The 18,961-nt window shown below is 42.5% G+C and overlaps 1 protein-coding gene across 2 annotated transcripts in view; it reads left to right on the forward strand.

Annotated features, from left to right (window-relative positions):
* NR3C2 (nuclear receptor subfamily 3 group C member 2) overlaps positions 1 to 18,961 on the forward strand; it is a 335,429-nt gene that overhangs the window by 3,722 nt on the left and 312,746 nt on the right. For both annotated transcript variants that reach the window (XM_060178985.1, XM_060178986.1), the window contains exon 2: positions 6,099 to 7,866. In XM_060178985.1, the coding sequence (XP_060034968.1) occupies positions 6,101 to 7,866 (1,766 nt within the window). In that variant the 5' untranslated portion in view covers positions 6,099 to 6,100. The remainder of the gene's footprint in view (positions 1 to 6,098; positions 7,867 to 18,961) is intronic.

Consider the following 18,961-nt stretch of genomic DNA (forward strand, 5'->3'; position numbering starts at 1 on the left):
TTTCAAGTGCATTTAATGGCTTTTCAGCGTTCATAGTTCCATTCCTCAGGCTGCGTCTATTATTGCTCTTGATGATAACCTCTTCCTCCACGTGCAAAATTTTACTTTTATGTTTGACTTCATGGCACAGGCTCACGGAATCATTTTAAGAAGAGAAGTTGCTATTACTATTTTTAAATAATCGAGAAAGGAGCTTTTTGCCTTTAAGGGAGAAATAGTTTTGTTTGGGGATTTAGAAAAGATCAGGTGGCTCAGTGAATTAGGTGAGTGAATAGAAATCAGGTGTGCTCAGTTCTAACTGGTTCTCCAGCTCTGAGGTGACCTTGGGCAGGTTTCTATCATTTACCTCATCTATAAAGGTGGGGACATACTAATAGTTCCTGAAGTGGGGATGGCAGAAAATAGTTACATGCAGTCAAGTTTCACAACTGTGCAACCAGTGAAAATTATGAAAACTATTGAGATTCTCCTTTAAAGACGCCTAACCATAATGAAATAAATATAAAGTGATTGATTTAAAATGGAACTATATTGGGGGATTTAAAAAGTGAAATGGTTTTAGATACAATACAAATTTACAAGTATCTTTGAATATTACTGAAAAAAACACTTTCTTTTGGAATAGGGGCAATTTAATAAGACTACAAAGCAACATATCTTATAGTTGGGCTTTTTTTTTCCTTTGCAATTAGTGTTCAAGAGGTTCTGTGTGCCTTACTGTACTTCCATTAGTGCTTTTTCTCTCCTCTCACGAAATTTCCTGTATGTTTTTAGGGAAACATGCATGAAAATTCAACAGTCACATATATGTGTCCATGCATACACACACACACACACACACACACGTGTGTGTGTGTGTGTGTGTGTGTGTATAATGTTTGCTTTGAGTGAAGTGTATTTGTAGTTCTCATCTCATGGAAGAGGAGGATGAGTCTGATCTTACTATATAAGCTACATCTGTATACCAGTTTCTGCTTCATCTCAAAGGCTAGTAACAAAAAACTTTTTCTTTGCCCTCTGTTGAGTAAGTTCTGTGATAATTATATCCATTCACTCATATTTTCAGCACTGGCTGCTAACTTCAGGCTGATTTGCATTGTGCTGTACCATGCTCATTATGCCAGTCCCAAAAAGCCAACCTGGCATTCCTGGACAACACAGGACATATAATTCCTAACCTGACCCATTTGTTTATAGAGAAGACAATTTAAAAATGAAAGGGAATTTAGCAAGAAGTATCTCAATAATTGTGACTTTTTTTTAAAAATCCAGTCTTCTAAAAAGGAAGCCATGCAGATGCTTGAAATGAGTTCTTTTGTCTTTGACTACTGCCAACCTTTGCTCTATTTTCTTTGTGGAGAGGTGTTTTAGGTTGGTAGAAGAGAACACCCTAAGGCAAATTTAGATTTAAGAAAACCATTGGCAACTTCTTCAGTGATAGTCCCATCAATAACACAGTGAAGTGCAGGCTGTTTTATGTTATTGTTAAGAGAGTTCAAGGCTAACCAAACAGGACTTGGAAAGTTGTGATCAGCTGCATGATGTTAGCTGATAAGGTGTTTCCTTGTAGAGTGCCTGAAGATTGTCCTTATATGCCTTCTCCTGTGTTGATTCTATTCCAATACCAACAGAGCCTCACAAATCAAGGACCTGGCTCCTGTGTTAGGGCACAGTGATGAAAAGGGTCCCCCCAGAATCATAGTAGGTGTTTTGTGAAGAAAGGGTACAGTGACTGAGTTATTTAGGGAAGGTTGGATTAAAACGGAAACTGGTTTCTGTACTGCAGAACTTCTCAGGAGTTTTAAGCATGCAAATATACACTAGGAAACTTCAAAGAATCAGAAATATCAGTCTCCCTTCCAAAAGACAGTTTGGAGGATGGGATTTTTGCAGAAGTTCTAGAGGGGGAAATCCCCCTTCCTACTCAAGGCAGATGGGCCTGTTGCCTGGAACTGGAGCAGAGAAAGGGGCTGTGGGTGTTGGGGGGTGGGGAGGAGTGAACCTGTGGAGGCCTTGCACAAGGCTGACTTCCAGCTGTGTTGTGAAGAGGCTGGTGCACTTCTCCAAGTCAGGGAACCTGGGTTTTGGGATGAGGCTGGGCAAGGGGCATACATTTTGAACTTGAATAGACATGCCTCTCAGTATTTAATAGGTTTAAACCTAAAGCATCTCAACCTGATATATATATATATATATATATATATATATATATATATATATATATATATATATATTATATTTGATAGTTGGAGGGGAGACAGAATATTCTTGCATGGCAGTAGAAAAAGTTCAGAATATTATTGGGGTTTTTGAGTCTATATTATTGGGGGCTTTCAGTACGTGATGATAACTAAATGCTTTTCCAGTAAAGTAGGAAAAGGGCCAGTCTGCTTAAGACTCATTTCACTATTGCACACTGAAGTTTTTGGCTTGAGATACCAGATAGCATCCTCCAATTTGATATTATTTTCCAGTTTGGGAATTGATTTGTGATTAGGAGTTTGCGGAATAATAGTCTCAGGATGCAACTTCTCTACTTGCATAATATTCACAAATCCTTGAGTGTTGATTATATTAACGTCATTTAACACTGTTGACTTGCCCAATGCTATCTACCTGTGATGATGCAATGGTGAAGTTAAAGTTTCTGCCTTCCTAGAACTTAAAATCTAGTGTGTAGAGAAATTATGGAAACCCACAATACTTGGGCAGTTGAGGCATTTGGTTTCATTATGGCACTTCAGTAAACTTATTTTGTTTTTTACAGTTAATGTAAGTTCTGTACCCCAAAGATTTCACAGTCTTGTTTTATTGTTATTTATTTATTTATTTATTATTTTTAATATTTATTTTATCTATTTATTCCCTTTTGTTGCCCTTGTTGTTTTATTGTTGTAGTTATTAATGTTGTTGTTGTTGTTGGATAGGACAGAGAGAAATGGAGTGAGAAGGGGAAGACAGAGAGGAGGAGAGAAAGATAGACACCTGCAGACCTGCTTCACCGCCTGTGAAGCGACTCCCCTGCAGGTGGGGAGCCGGGGTTCGAACCGGGATCCTTATGCCGGTCCTTGTGCTTTGCGCTTATTTTTGTATTTTTATGAGGAAAGGCAGGCACGGTGGAAGCAGTGAGCAGCAAAGGGGGGAGGAGGAGAGGCCTCAAGCACTATGGAGTATTTGTGTGCAGAACTGTATCAACTGCAAAGAGAGATCAGGAGCTTTCTTTGGGTCACAGATCATTTACACATTTGAGAGGATTTGAAAAATGCATATCTAAATATTTTAGGAGCTTAAATGTTAAAATAAAGTTTACTGAAATAAATAAATTTTGCTGAAAATGAGTTGATGTTCTCTGCCTTGTTTCATTAGAATAATGGTTCTCATTTGGGGGTGGTTTTGCTGAGAGCGGACCCCCCCCCCCCCCCCGCCCTCTGGCATTCCACAATGTCTGGGAGCACTTTTGATTGTCACAATCACGGAGGGAGACTCCTACTGACATCAAGTGGGTGGGGCTCAGGGATATTGATAAGCTTTGTGCAATGCTTAGGCCAGACCTTCAGGACAGAATTACCCCCCTCCCCCCAATGTGGGTGCCAAGGCCTTGGTGTCTACAGAAACCTGGCATCAAATTTCAACTCTCATTTTGCTGTGTGGTCCATGCCTTGGTTTCCTCACTTGTGCCATTTGAATAGTCCTTTTATCAATCTTACGGAGTTGTTTCTAAACAGAGAGAACACAGGCAAAGGGCTTGCATTGAGTTCTACAGTGATAAAGGTCACATAAGTATAGCCTGTTAGAATTATCATCAGAGAAAATAAATGTGTGTAGGGAGTCTTGGACTGTGTGTCTGAAACAATTCTGTAGGCTCCCTAAGGGTGGGGACTGTGCTTCTCTTGCTTGTTTGGTATAGATTCTGTAACTGGTTGTAGGCCTAGGGTGTAGTACATTCTTGGCATTTATTTGTTGAATGAATGAGTGCATAAGTTGTCAGGACACACCTTGAGCATCATTTCTGCTTAGAATAAAAGTGGCTACAGGGGGGAACAATTTTTATTTATTTATTCCCTTTTGTTGCCCTAGTTGTTTTATTGTTGTCATCATTGTTGGATAGGACAGAGAGAAATGGAGAGATGAAGAAAAGACAGAGAGGGTGAGAGAAGGACACCTGCAGATCTGCCTCACCATCTGTGAAGCAACTCCCCTGCATCCTCTGCAGGTGGGGAGCCTGGGCTGGAACCGGGATCCTTATGCTGGTTCTTGTGCTTTCAGCCAAGTGCGCTTAACCTGCTGCGCTACCATTGGACTCCCGGGGGAACAGTTTTTAATGAAGCTACCAGTAGGTCAGAGAGCATGGGACAAAGCCTGGCCAGTGTGGGAACAAGGTCCTGACCATCCCGAGGTGGCCTGCAGGCTCTCAGGGGCTTCCCTGCTGGCCAGCTTCATAGAATGCATGGATCTCAGAACTGGCATTAAACTTTCTCCACCAATATATCTATTTCAAGAAAATCCTTTTTTTTTTCTCTAATATATCAGAAGCAGGAGAGAAACAGAAGAGACACCACAGCATTGCTCTATTGCTTGTCAAGCTTCCCCCATGCAGGTGTCCCATGGGGAGGCCAGAGGCTCAAACCTAGGTCCTACTGGGTCAGCTATCACCTGGGCCCATTAAGAAAATCTCAGTTAAAAACATACCTTCAAAGAATATTTACTTATTGCATACAAGAGAGAATTTCACATAGGGCAGTGAGAAAGAGGGAGGAGAAACCAGCGCACCACTCTGGTTACATGGGTGCTGGAGATGGAGCCAGCTACGTCAGCCATAAAATGCCTGATGCTAATACCAGTTGGGCTGTTTCTCTAGCTGCTTAAAAATAAAAAAAAATAAAAAATTCTTAACTTATTTTTTCCTGGGATAACTCATTTGATATGTTTCTATTGGGAAATGGTTACATTTCCTTGTTTTTAATGAGGTCATGTATTAGATATGAAAAAGTTTCTACTTGCTGGAAAGATACAAAAGGCTTTGGAGTTAGAAAATGTTAATTTTCGGGGTGGAGAGGTAGCTCATCTGGGTAGTGCGCCTGCTTTGTCATGCACACGCCTAGCCGCCCCAAACTGGTTGAAGCTTCAGTGCAGTGGGATGTTTCCCTCTCGCCCTCTACCTCTCTGTCTGAAAGAGGTTAATTGGGAGCAGTGAAGCCCCAGCTATGACCAAACAACCACAGAACCCTAAAATTGACTTTGCCGTTTATCTGAGTTCCACCTCAGAAAGTCACCACCTCACTGAAGCCCTCAGTTTCTTCCATACCTCCTTCTTTTTCAGTCCCTAGGATTATTCCGATATATCAGTAAATGAGCTAAAGTTTGTAAGTGCTCTTGGCACACTATAAAGGCTGTGTTATAACGGGTGCATTACTTTTACTTAGGTGCAAAAAGGGCTTTGTATGATCACTTCTTAATAATCTGGCTTCTTGGAAAGTCAGTACTCTGTTGTTGTTGATACTTAAAAAGGCAACTTTATCCTACATTTGAGGAGGTGGCCTAGTTGCAGAGCATGGAAATTGCATGCATAAGGTTCCTAGTCCCATCCCTGGCATCACACATGCCAGAGCAATGCTCTGGCTCTGTTGGATACATAAATCTCTTTTTAAAAATTTTATTTATTTTCCCTTTTGTTGCCTTTGTTGTTTTTCATTGTTGTTGTAGTTATTATTGATTTTCATTGTTGTTGTAGTTATTATTGATTATTATTATTGTTGTAGTTATTGTTGTAGTTATTATTTCATTGTTGTTGTAGTTATTATTGTAGTTATTATCGTCATTGTTGGATAGGACAGAGAGAAATGGAGAGAGGAGAGGAAGACAGAGTGGGGGGAGAGAAAGAGAGATACCTGCAGACCTGCTTCACTGCCTGTGAAGCGACTCCCCTGTAGGTGGGGGGGGTACATAAATCTTAAAGATAACACTTAATATAACCAGAAGTGTTGCTTCTAGAATAAGTAGAATATATTTCCCTAGATCAGTCAATGCAATTTTACTTTGTCTTTCTAGAGCCACCATGCTATAAATGCCTAATTTTCCGATGTAAATCTATTTACCAGCTATGGAGACCAAGGGCTACCACAGCCTCCCAGAAGGCCTAGAGATGGACAGACGGTGGAGTCAAGTGTCTCAGCCCATGGAGCGTGCACCCCTGGGGCCCGTGGAGAGGACCGAGGAGGACAGCTACATGGAGATTGTCAACGTAAGCTGCTTATCCGGTGCTATCCCAAACCATGGTGCACAAGGAAGCAGCAAAGAAAAACACCAACTCCTTCCTTGCGCCCAGCAGGACCCCCACAGGCCTGGGGTGTTGACATCAGATATTAAAACTGAGCTGGAGTCCAAGGAGCTGTCGGCCACGGTGGCAGAGTCCATGGGTCTGTACATGGATTCCGTGCGGGAGGCCGACTACGTCTATGACCCTCAAAACCCCCAGGCCAGTGCGAGCCCCGCAAAGATCTACCAAAACATGGAGCAGCTGGTGAAATTCTATAAAGAAAATGGCCACCGTCCTGCTACCCTGGGCAACATGGGCCGGCCCCTGAGGTCCTTTCTGTCAGACTCGGGGGGCTCTGTGAACGGCGGTGGCATGCGTGCCCTGGTGAAGAGCCCCATCGTGTGCCCTGAGAAGAGCCCCTCGGTCTGCAGCCCCCTAAGCATGCCCTCTTCTTCGGTCTGCAGCCCCACTGGGGCCATCAACTCTATGTGCGCCACCCCAGCCAGCTTTGGCAATTTCCCAGTGCACAGCCCGGTCACCCAGGGGACTCCCTTGACGTGCTCTCCCAACATGGAACCACGGGGCTCCAGGTCTCACAGCCCAGCACATGCCAGCAACGTGGGCTCCCCGCTCTCTAGTCCATTAAGTAGCATGAAGTCCCCCATCTCCAGTCCCCCGAGTCACTGCAGTGTCAAATCTCCCGTCTCCAGTCCCAACAACATCCCCCTGCGCTCCTCAGTGTCCAGCCCGGCCAACATCCACAACTCAAGGTGCTCCGTCTCTAGCCCTTCCAACACCAATAACAGATCCACGCTCTCCAGCCCCACGGCCAGCACCGTAGGGTCTATCTGTAGCCCTCTAAACAATGCCTTCAGCTACTCTGCTTCTGGCACCCCTGCTGGAGCCGGGGCGGCCCGGGACCTGGCTCCCAGTCCAGACACACAGGAGAAAGGTGCTCCCGAGGTCCCTTTCCCCAAGACTGAGGAAGTGGAGAACGCCATCTCCAATGGCGTGACGGGCCAGCTCAGCATCATCCAGTACATCAAGCCGGAGCCTGATGGAGCTTTCAGCAGCTCCTGTCTCGGAGGAAGCAACAGTAAACTAAGTTCTGATCCCCCCTTCTCAGTACCAATCAAGCAGGAGTCAGCCAAGCACTCATGTTCGGGCACCCCTTTCAAAGGGAACCCACCTGTCAACCCATTTCCCTTCATGGACGGCTCCTATTTCTCCTTCATGGACGATAAAGACTACTACTCGCTTTCGGGAATTTTAGGGCCACCGGTGCCGGGCTTTGACGGGAACTGTGAAGGCAGCAGCTTCCCCATGGGGATTAAGCAGGAACCGGATGATGGTAGCTATTACCCGGAGGCCAGCATCCCTTCGTCTGCCATTGTGGGGGTGAATTCAGGTGGACAGTCCTTTCACTACCGGATTGGTGCTCAAGGTACAATCTCTCTGTCACGATCGGCCAGAGACCAGTCTTTCCAACACCTGAGTTCCTTTCCTCCTGTCAGCACTTTAGTGGAGTCCTGGAAGCCACATGGTGACCTGTCATCTAGACGGAGTGATGGCTACCCAGTGCTAGAATACATTCCAGAAAACGTTTCAAGGTAAGTGGTTCCTTTCTCCTCTTCCAGGATTCTTGGTTTCATGGGATCTGGAAGGCCAACATATATTTTCTTTATCATGGACTAAATGTAAACATGTATTAGCTAACCATTTTCTTTTTGCTTTTGAAGGTTTGTCTTGTAATGGCTTCCCCTTGAGTTGGTATAATATTATCACTACTTTTTTGAATTAGAGAAGCAAAAAAAAAATTCTTGAAATCTCTTAGAAAACTGTTTTGTTGATTTTGCTTCTACTTTGCCTATTGGAGGTGTTTAGAAAAATTTTTTTCTATGGCCTGATTGTTTACTTCAGCCAGACTAGATTCTTTTTTAAATTAGTTATTTATATGATTCACTGAAAATGCTTTTAACTACTTTCTTTGTGGTCTTAGTTGTTTTTGTTTTTTTCTTCTTAGCTTTCTCTATTAATCACTTCAAAGGTGGTGACAAATGAAGTCAAGCCCCAAATCTGTTAACCCACAAACTTCCCACCCTCCCTCTTTATCCTTTTTCAGGTAGAATAATTATATGTAACTTGTGGTTTTTCAATACAAATAAATCATTTCCTCAACTATTGAGGGCTTTTGAAAACTCAGCACTTCTCAGAGTCTAAGTGGACTCCAGTCTTGCTTTCTTAATCATATTGGAAGTGAAATAAGTTACTGCAGTGTTGAGGTGGGATATTTATAACTTTTAAGATCTGTACAACGGCATATTGTTGCAACTATCATATAACTCTTGGTTTTCCTTGTCATAGAGAGCATACTGCACATGTTTAGAAAAAAAACAAGAGGTTTTAGATAGGGTAGTTAGATAGGAACCACTGTAAAGGGTGGTTCTAAGTCATATCATGGATACCTGCTTTGGACTTTGCTTCAGTACTGTTTTTATTACATGATGGTGATAAACGATCTTTTTATTGAACGTATAAAAATAGATTTTCTATATACAGTTCATTCCTTTGGCATCTAGGAATATGCAGACCCAGTTCTTTTAAGTTTCTTATTAGTGATCTACAAGATTATAAGGTAACACCACCAGAGTTCTGGGCAGCTTCTCCAGCCCCCCACCCAGCAAGATAACCATCATAGTTCTCATCAAATGTTAGGTTGGCTATTTTATTATCATTATTTTCTTTACAAGTACATGTGTTTTGGTCCTCTGTATTCCAAGTATTGAGTAGTTTTGTGAGGGTATTTTCCCTAAAGATATATTATAGGGTACAGGATGTAGAACTTGTATGTATTCCTGTATATTTCTCTTTCTACTCTGCTTCCACTCCCCTCTTGTTTTAAAAGAATGTAAGCAGAAACCTTAACTTGTACATTCCTTGTCCTTGACAAAACTGTTGTTGTTGCTTTCATAGAAGGGGACCTTCCACAAAGGATATGTACTTACTGTTACTGTTTCCAATAACAAACTTTTTCAGTCATATTCTAATATTCTAAATTTTTAAAATTTTAAGCTCTAGCCAACGTCATGAGAAAGCTTGGCTCAGAACCAAATTCAGTGTGTGTCCTGCTGCTAGCTGTGTTTTCTTTTACCACAGGAAATTCTGCACATGATATCAGCATTTCATAGGTGATATTTTAGTAGGAAACAGTGTAGTCTTGGTAGCTGGTATGGATAGAAATCCCTGCTCTGCCTTTGTGAACATCCTTTTGCCTCTTTGGACTTTGCTTTTTTCATGTACAAAAAGGGGACTGAGGGGGCAGATGGTGGCACACCTGGTAGAGTACACACATTTACCATGTGCAAGGATCCCGGTTCAGACCGACCCCCTCACTTGCAGGGGGGAAGCCTTACAAGTGGCGAAGCAGTGCTGCAAGCGTCTCTTCCTCTTTGCTTTTCTGTTTCCTCCTGCCTCTCAATTTCTCTTTTGTCTCTATCCAAAATAAAATATTACAAAGGGGATTGAATACTATCTGTCTCAAAGGTATTTAAGACAGTTATGTAAGTTAGTTTATGAGACGCACTCTGAATGTCATTTTGTACTCAGTGTACATTCTGTACACTTAGTAATACTCTGGAAGTATTAACATGAGAGAGAAGCAGAGCCTCATCCTGGAACATGTGATGCCAGGGATCAAACTCAGGACCTCATGCTTTTCAGTCCAATACTCTAGCCACCACACTCACTTTAGTAATATTCAACTGTGGAGGCTGGGTGGTGGCGCACCTGGTTGAAGCACACATTACCAAGTGCAGGGATGCTACTTGGAGCTCCTGCTCCCTCCCGCAGGGGATCCACTTCACAAGTAGTGATGCAGATTTGCAGGTCTCTCTCCCCCTCTCTCTCTTTTTCTCTCCCCCCTTCCTCCCTCCCTCCTACCTTCCCTTTCCCTGTCTTCTCTTAATTTCTCTCTTGTAGCTAATAAAAAAAAAATAGAAAAAGGGAGTCAGGCGGTGGCACAGTGGGTTAAGCGCACGTGGCGCAAAGCGCAAGGACCTGCGTAAGAATCCCGGTTCGAGCCTCCGGCTCCCCACCTGCAGGGTGAAGCAGGTCAGCAGGTGTCTGTCTTTCTCTCCCCCTCTCTGTCTTCCCCTCCTCTCTCCATTTCTCTCTGTCCTATCCAACAATGAACAACATCAACAGTGGTAATACTAATAACCACAACGAGGCTACAACAACAAGGGCAACAAAAGGGGGAAAAAATGGCCTCCAGGAGTGGTGGATTCATGGTGCAGGCACCTAGCCCAGCAACAACCCTGGAGGAAAAAAAAAAATAGAAAAAAAGGTGTTCTTATAACCTTTAGTGTCCATTTCACTAGATTTTTTTCTCATTTCTTCTGTGTAATATGAAATTCACCAACTCTTTCTAAGAGCTATATACGTAGTTCAAGGAACTGACTGGCTGATAATTTTTTTTAAAAATTTTTATTTATAAAAAGGAAACTGACATAGGAGAAGAAGGGTATAGTTTCACACAATTCCCACCGCCAGACCTCCGTATCCCATCCCCTCCCCTGATAGCTTTCCTATTATTTATCCCTCTGGGAGCATGGACCCAAGGTCATTGTGGGAAGCAGAAGGTGAAAGGTCTGGCTTCTGTAATTGCTTCCCCACTGAACATGGGCGTTGACAGGCCGATCCATACTCCCAGCCTGTCTTCTCTTTCCCTAGTGGGGAAGGGTTCTGGGGAAGCGGAGCTCCAGGACACATTGGTGGGGTTGTCTGTCCAGGAAAGTCTGGTTGGCATCCTGCTAGCATTTGGAACCTGGTGGCTGAAAAGAGAGTTAACGTACAAAGCCAAACAAATTGTTGAATGGCTGATAATTCTTATGGTAACTTTCTTTGATTTTTCTGTCTAGGCTTCATACATTTGCAATTGCATTGTTATTTATACCCTTTTGGTTTTGAAGGTTATTACTTTGGATGGTATTCTTGGTCTTCAAAATATTGGAGATAGAGTAGCTAAAATGAAGGATGTTGTTAAGGTCAATGCCATCTACTGTTTTATCTTATTTTAAGCATGATTCTCACATACGCCTGATATCCTAGGGACTCAGTCTCCAGCATATTAATCTGAGCTCATTTGTGTTCACTAGATGTATGCAAGACTAACCCTTCTTGAATACCCCAAAATTTCTTTTACAGTGTACTTGTTAAAATAGTAGAAGAGATTTATTTTGCTTACATATATACTAGTGTTAGGTTAGCCAATAGACATTTTTTAAATTTCAATATTAAATCTCTCATGTTATTTGAAGTCTTATAGCCTTCTAATTCTTTACAGCTGTACATGGCCAAACATTACCCAGATATTTTGTTTTGATTAATTCTCATAAAGACTCAAGGTTCAAAAGATAATTAGATCCTTTTCTAGATTTTAGTCTGAAAGTTGATATATTTAACCTCGTTCAGGCTTCGTAATTAGTCTCTTACTGTGTCTCCTGGACCTAAATCTACCCTTTTGCCTGTTTTGTAATTTACATTGATGACACTTCGATCTAGGGATCATTGACTAAATTAATAAATCAAATATTTATGTAAAAGATCAAAGCACTTTGAAACTGCTTCTAGGTTTAACCATAGCCTTCATCTTTAGGTTGAACTTTTAAACTTTTTAAGTAGATCTCAGGTTATGTTGATGGGTTCTTGAGAGCTTTTCAGGGAGGTTTATGAAGTGAAAAAAAATTAGGCGTCTAAAATGGAAGCTAGGCCAGTGAGTTTAATGTAATAAATAGCATGTGAAAAGTTCATTCATAAAGTTTCAGCTTCTACATTGCAATGACCCTTTAAGAAACCACTGTCAGTTTTCAATGTAGTTTCAAAGAATAATATTGATAATTACATGAAAAGACTATTAACGTCTTCTGTTGTCCAATAACATGTCCGTGTGAGGCCAGATTTCCTTTATATAATTCAACCAAAATTTTCCACACTTTGCATCAAAAGGTATAACATATTCAACTGTATATTAAATGAGATAATAGACACACAAAAATGTAAAACAGTGCCCCTCTCCATCAGAGATTTTATTTGGGAAGTAGTTTTTTAGTTTTTTGGGATTTTTTTTTTAAGTTAGGACAGAGAAATCAAGAGAGATGGGGAAGACAGAGAGGAGGAGACAAAGACACCTGCAGACCTGTTTCACTGCTTGCAAAGCAACTCCCCTGCAGGTGGGGAGCTGGGGGCTTGAACCGGGATCCTTATGCCAGTCCTTGCACTTTGCACCATGTGTGCTTAGCTCACTGCGCTACCACCCAGCTCCGGGGAAGTATTTTTTTTCCATAAATAAACATTTATGTCAATGTGATGATTTTGCTTTAATTAATTAATTAATTAGCAAATTTATTTATTTATTTGCCTTCAAGGTTATTGCTGGGGCTCGGTGCCTGCACTAGGAATCCACGGCTCCTGGAGGCTATTTTTTTCCATTTTGTTGCCCTTGTTGTTGTCATTATTGTTATTGTTGCCAGTGATGTTATTGTTGCTGGGCAGGACAGAGAGGAATCAAGAGGGGAGGGTCAGACAGAGGGGAGAGAAAGATAGATACCTGCAGATCTGCTTCACCACTTGTGAAGCGACCCCCCTGCAGGTGGGGAGCTGGGGGCTCAAACCGGGATCCTTATGCCGGCCCTTGCTTTTTGCACCATGTGCGCTTAACCCACCATTCTTGAGCTATTTGCACTATAAATACATGAAAGTCAGTGGTTTATTCAGGAAGTTTAGTAAGAGACAGGGTAAACTTTGCAGCAAACTCTGTGAATTCTCAAACTTTTGACTTATTATAGAAGGAGAGTTTCAAAAAGTTAAATATATATGTAAGTGCTATTTACTACATTACTTCATACATGGGGGGGGGCACTGCTGCACACATTAAGATACAGCCCTAACCTCTTGCTCTTGAACCCTACTGGAACATACCCTTTGAAATAGTGAACTTTATACGGAGCCTAAGTCAGTGTTGGCACTGTGTTATGGTGCTATCAGTGGCTACGCTCTAGCCATCAGCATCCAACGTTGTATCAACAGAGAAAACCCTATCCCCAAAAGGAAGTCGCATACATTAAAAGAGCCAGAAATTCATAGTTAAGTCAGACATTATAAAAGGGAAGATGTCTCACTGTCATCATTCCATATAGACCAGCCTGCAAATGACAGGGCTAGACTTGGGACTAAAAATACACTCGAGAGCAGATTAGCAAATATTTTAAAGGAATATTCTATTTTCATTTTTAGCATTCATGGCTACAAGGAAATGGCATAGCCACTCAATAGCTTTTCTGGCAGACTTCGAGGCAGCCAGTTCAACACGATCACTATTTGGGTGTGGGGAGGGGTGGTACTGGGACTTGAACCCCAGGGTTTCATATATGCCAACCATGTGCCACCCTAAGCTACATCCCTGAGCCCTATGCTGACTGACTTTCAAGTGAATCCACTGAGGCTGAGAGAAATTTTGACTCACTCTTGGTCACAGTTTGGTTTGTGTCTAGGATGACAGGGTTTAACTCTACCCTACATCTTGCCACCAAGACCTGTGTCCACTCTTAGTGCGACATGTTTGGTTGGGTCGTGATTCGCAAATTGCTGCCCAGACAACCCATTTACTGGGTGTTATTAACAGAAATGACCCCACTCTCACAGAACTCCCATGAACTGAACTGAAGTCAATGCACTCCGTAGCCATTACTACACACTTCTCTCTGCTTGAAAAATTAGTCCACACCAAAATCATTTTCTTCAGGAAGGCTAAGAAACAATAGTATGCTCTTCATGAAGTTCCAAAGAGCAAATAAAGACTAGACTACACCAGCAGGTCTCAAATACTGGGCCTTGGGAACCCTTTCCATTTTGACAAAGCACTGAGGACACCAAAGAACTCTTGTTTATGCAAATTATAGCTAGTGATATTTAACAAAAGAGAATTGAAAACCAGTACTTATTTTACGTCATTTAAAACCAAATCATCACGGGTCAGGTGGTAGTACAGTACCACCTGTACAGGATGAACAAATGGAGAGAGACACAGGAGGAGGAATACCTACAGCAATGCTCCCCTTCTCATGAAGCTTCTTCCTTCCACCTCCTGCAGGTGGGGACCAGAGGCCTGAACCCCCATCCTGCTCTTGGTATGCCTGTATTCTGCTGGCTATGCTAACTGCCTCCTCCAGCTTAGTGTTTCAAAGAATACTTTCAAAAATTATTTAAAAGTAAAACATACTACTCAATTCATTTCTAGTAATACTGGAAATAATTTCATTGGGAAAAACTCTTCAGTGCTTCATATATAAATTACTCTGGCATATATATATATTTAATTTATTATTTATTGAATAGAAACAGTTAGAAATTGAGAGGAAGGGGGAGATAGAGAGGGAGAGAGATACCTTTAGCCCTGCTTCACCACTCATAAAGCTTTTCCCCTGCAGGGGGGGTCTGGAGGCTTGAACCCAGGTCCTTGTGCATTGCAACATGTGCACTCAACCAGGTGTGCTGCCACCTGGCCATGGTATATATTTTTATAAATATTAGTTCTTAGTGTCATAAGTATCCTGGGTTTATATATCCACCTCAGATCAGTTACAGAATTAGTATATTTAGAACTATTTATTTCATGCTTTAAAATTTTTGCAACAAAAACCTATGGTTTTAGTTAAATAAATTGCTTGACTGAAGGCAGTTTTCATGTTAGTGACGTGCTAGAACTAGGATCTATAGACTGACAAGCTATAGATTTGATGTCTTCTGCAATATTGAAATTCTGGGTGTGCCTGGTCTTTTTTTTTTTTTTTTCAGTCTCATGATGTCAGAGTAAGAACAGATGTTATACTAACCATCTGTCATTTAGAAGTAACATCTATTGCTTTGATGCTATTCTTTCCCCCCCCCCCATGAGACATTCCCCCAGAATTTCAACTTTTGCTTCAGTTTCATACTGTCCAGCTGATAGGATTTCAGCTGAGCTGCTAAATAATTTATTTTCCTTCATTTATGAAATTCACATTGAGAGATAAATACTAGTTGATGCTAGCATTGAAATATAATCATTAAGTGGTGTATTTTTTGTGGACTGCATGCTAACGTGAAAATCCAGGGACGATATGTATTTCAAATAGATCTGTCTTCATCTTAAATTTTGGAGTTTCTAGTTTTAAACTTGGCTGATGTAGTCTTTGTTTTCAATTTTAAGAGTTTTATTTTGTTCTTTATATAGAAGGGAACACTGGTGTGATCACATAGAAGCATGTGCTTCATTGATGCTCTGGAAACTTCAGAGTTCAGGGTTGGTGGTGGTATAGCTAAGACGAGGTAGAAATTATATTGTATGCAAGAAATGGAAAGCTCCAGTTTAACAAAGGAAAGAGGACATAACAAAGAGTCATGCTTAGGGGCAGGGCTGTGGCACACCAGGTTGAGTGTACACATTACCATGCACAAGGACCCAGGGTCAAGTCCCCATCCCCACCTGTGGTTGGCAAGGTAGGCGAAGCTTCACAAGAGGTGAGAAGCAGTGCTGCAGACGTCTCTCTTCCCTTATCATTCTCTCCCTCTCCTTTCAATTTCTCTCTGTCTCTATCCAAAATAAATAAGTAAATTTTGGGATGTCAAAAAGTCATGATGCAGTTTTGCATAGAAAAGAATACATCATGACTTTTCCAACAACCTAATAAACAAAACATTTGGGGAAAAAAGTCATTATTGTGTGAGAGAATAACTGGTACTCTGAGCTGTGATGGTGACTTGATTGATTGATTGAGGGCTATTATTTATTTATTTTTCCTTATTGAGGAGATTAATGATGTATAGTTGACACTAAAATACAGTGGTTTGTACATGTGTAGCATTTCAGTTTTTCACGTAACAATTCAACCCCCTCTAGGTCCTCCTCTGCCATCATGTTCCAGGATCTGAACCCTCCCCCACACCCCAGACTCTATCTTTTACTTTGGTGCAATATATTTACTTTATTTAAGTGAGGGAAACACACAGGGAAAATGAGAGAAAGGCCTGAGCACTATTCAGCTTTTACATAATGTGGTGCTGGGGATTGAACTTGGAACCTGGGAGCTTCAGGCCTGAAAGTCTTTTTGCAGAACCATTATGCTATCTCCCCAGTCTGTGACTTAATTTTATTAGTGATAACTACTTCCTTGATATGGACCTTCTATACTAGCTGTCGTTAAGACAGACATATATACATTATAACCCAAACATAATGAAATACTGTTTTTAGTGGGCAAAAATGACTTTGGGCATTCTGTTGGGAAAAGATGATCTAGGCTAGTCTTGGAATATGGGGAGACGTTGAAGGGTTGCTCTGAGTTGGCATTTATATTTAAGTATTGAAAAAATCTGCAGGGGATGGGCACTTCCTGGTGGAGGGAAGAATGTGAACAAAAGCCTAGAGACATTAAACAGTGTTGAGCTGAATGGCTGGCTGGGGTACAAGGAGGTGGGGATGGGAGTGGGGGTGGGGACAGAAAGCCTGGGAAGAAGTTAGTTGGAACTTGAAAGTCACACTAAGAAATCCATAGTTAACTTGGTAGGTAGTGAGGAACTATTGAAGTGCCATGAGCTGAAGGGCACTCTGGATAAAGTCCAAATGAAGGACCATAGGGAAAACCATTCTCTTCCTAAGTTTACAAGTCAAGAGCAAGACATTCGCATGAAGCCCCTGCCTTTTGTCTACTCCTTAGACATCATTCCGGTTCTGCCAGTCGTCCCAGTCATGCCCTTTGTAGCAGAAGGATCAGTTCAGGGCTCCCTGTGGTGGTCTGTGGTCAAGGCACCCTCAGTCTGATCTTGGTCTCTTGACTTTGCAGTACTTTGGAAGACTAAAAGCCGTCACTTCACAGAAAGTCCCTCGATTTCTTCTGATCCGTCACATCCAGGCAACTGGATGCCATGTGGGTCTAGTGCTGAGGGAGGCCTACTGACAGAAGTGGCGTTGAGGTCAGTGTGCTTGCTGTACTGGCCAGGAAGAAACCATTTCTTTGAGTAATTAACCCAGGGCCTCATGTGCAATGCCACTGAGTGGCCTCCTGGGCCCAATCTGTCTAGTCTGTATTAAGAGAGGGAGACAGACTCGGAGAGGAGAAACACTAAGACCCACCCAACACCCCTGGGCCACCCCCCCCCTTTCTGTCTATGGGGCTTGAACCTAGGACCTTGTACATGGTAAGGTGTGTGCTGAACTAGGTAAGCAGTCTCAAGACCTTAAGTATAACCACTCTTTAAGGAATCTGGAGGAACAGAGCCCCACTTAAATAAGCAGCACATTCTAGTAAACTCGTCTGGAGGTTACTGTTGCCGAGTCATGGGTGCCACAGGGAAGAACTGGATGGTCTTGGATTTCTGAACTCAAAGGGCTCCATATCTCTCCGTAAAGTCAGCCCTCTGCCTGAAGATACTAAGGCCGGAGAGTTGACAGGCCTTTTGCAGAATCTTGCAGAGCAGTTAGGAGTGACAGAGTTGGGAATTAGGATCCTGCCCTATTGTTTTCTTGTGACATTCTTCTTTTTTTTTTAAATATTTATTTATTTGCTGGATAGAGACAGTCAGAAATTGAGAGGGGAGGGGGTAATAGGGAGAGATGAGAGGGAAGGGGGTGATAGGGAGAGAGACAGAGATACCTATAGCACTGCTTCACCACTTGTGAAACTTTCCCCCCTGCAGGTGGGGGCCAGGGGCTCAAGTCTGGGTCCTTGCACACTGTAAAGTGCGCTCAACCAGGTGCGCCACCACCTGGCCCCCCTGTGACATTATTCTTTCCTTCCTGTTGGAGCTAGTGATTCAAATCTGCTGCTAAGTCTGGAGAGGCCAAGAATTAGACTGAGTGTTTGGTGACATATAGCCACTGGCCGTTTTTTCAGAAGGAATTCTGTAGAGTAGAGGAGATGGGACCACACTGTAATGGTCTAAGATGTGATTGTGTGAGGACGGGCGCAGTGCTTGTTCTTGGCAGTCTTCTCTTTGGTAAAGATGGAGCAGGATCAGAGTTGACGATGGGTTGGGCAGGTAAGGTAGCAGAGGGCTGGAGACTTCAGCTGAGATGCAGATATCTAGTTTATATAAGAAAAAGAGATGATCCCAGATTCTTGGGAAAGCAGAGTGGGCATATAGTCAGTGCCAGATTGAAGCCCTCTGTGTAAGTGGTGGCTGGCAGCTAGGGCACCATTGTCCAGATCCGGAAGCTGAGGCTCAGAGGGTATACGTGACTCGCCAAAGGCCATGGAGCAAAGGTAAAAGCGGCAGCAAATACTTGAGATAAAGATGAAGAAAGCCAAACGTCCTGAAAAAATAAGCAGCCAGGTGGATCTTTTGCAAACATGAATCTGATGATGTGACTGATACCTACAGCCCTCTGGCAGCTCCAAGTGAACCAGTTCAGGCTCTGAAGCCCTGCCAGGCCCCGAGCCACCGTGCTTGTCCATTTGCTCCTTTCTCATTCCCTGTGATGCCCTTCCCATGGTCCAGACCACCCAAGCCTCTTTGCTTGCAGTCCCCTCTGCCAAGGGGTGCGTGACTCCAGTTTTTGCTTTCCTGCTTCCTTTAATCGCTGCAGGTTTAGCTTAGGTGAAGGCTCTCAGAGAAGACTTCCTGCACCTCCTGTGTAGGGAATTACTACCGCCACCTCCCAACATTCCA

Source organism: Erinaceus europaeus, chromosome 19, assembly GCF_950295315.1.
Source record: "Erinaceus europaeus chromosome 19, mEriEur2.1, whole genome shotgun sequence".
Classification (NCBI taxonomy): Eukaryota; Metazoa; Chordata; class Mammalia; order Eulipotyphla; family Erinaceidae; genus Erinaceus; species Erinaceus europaeus.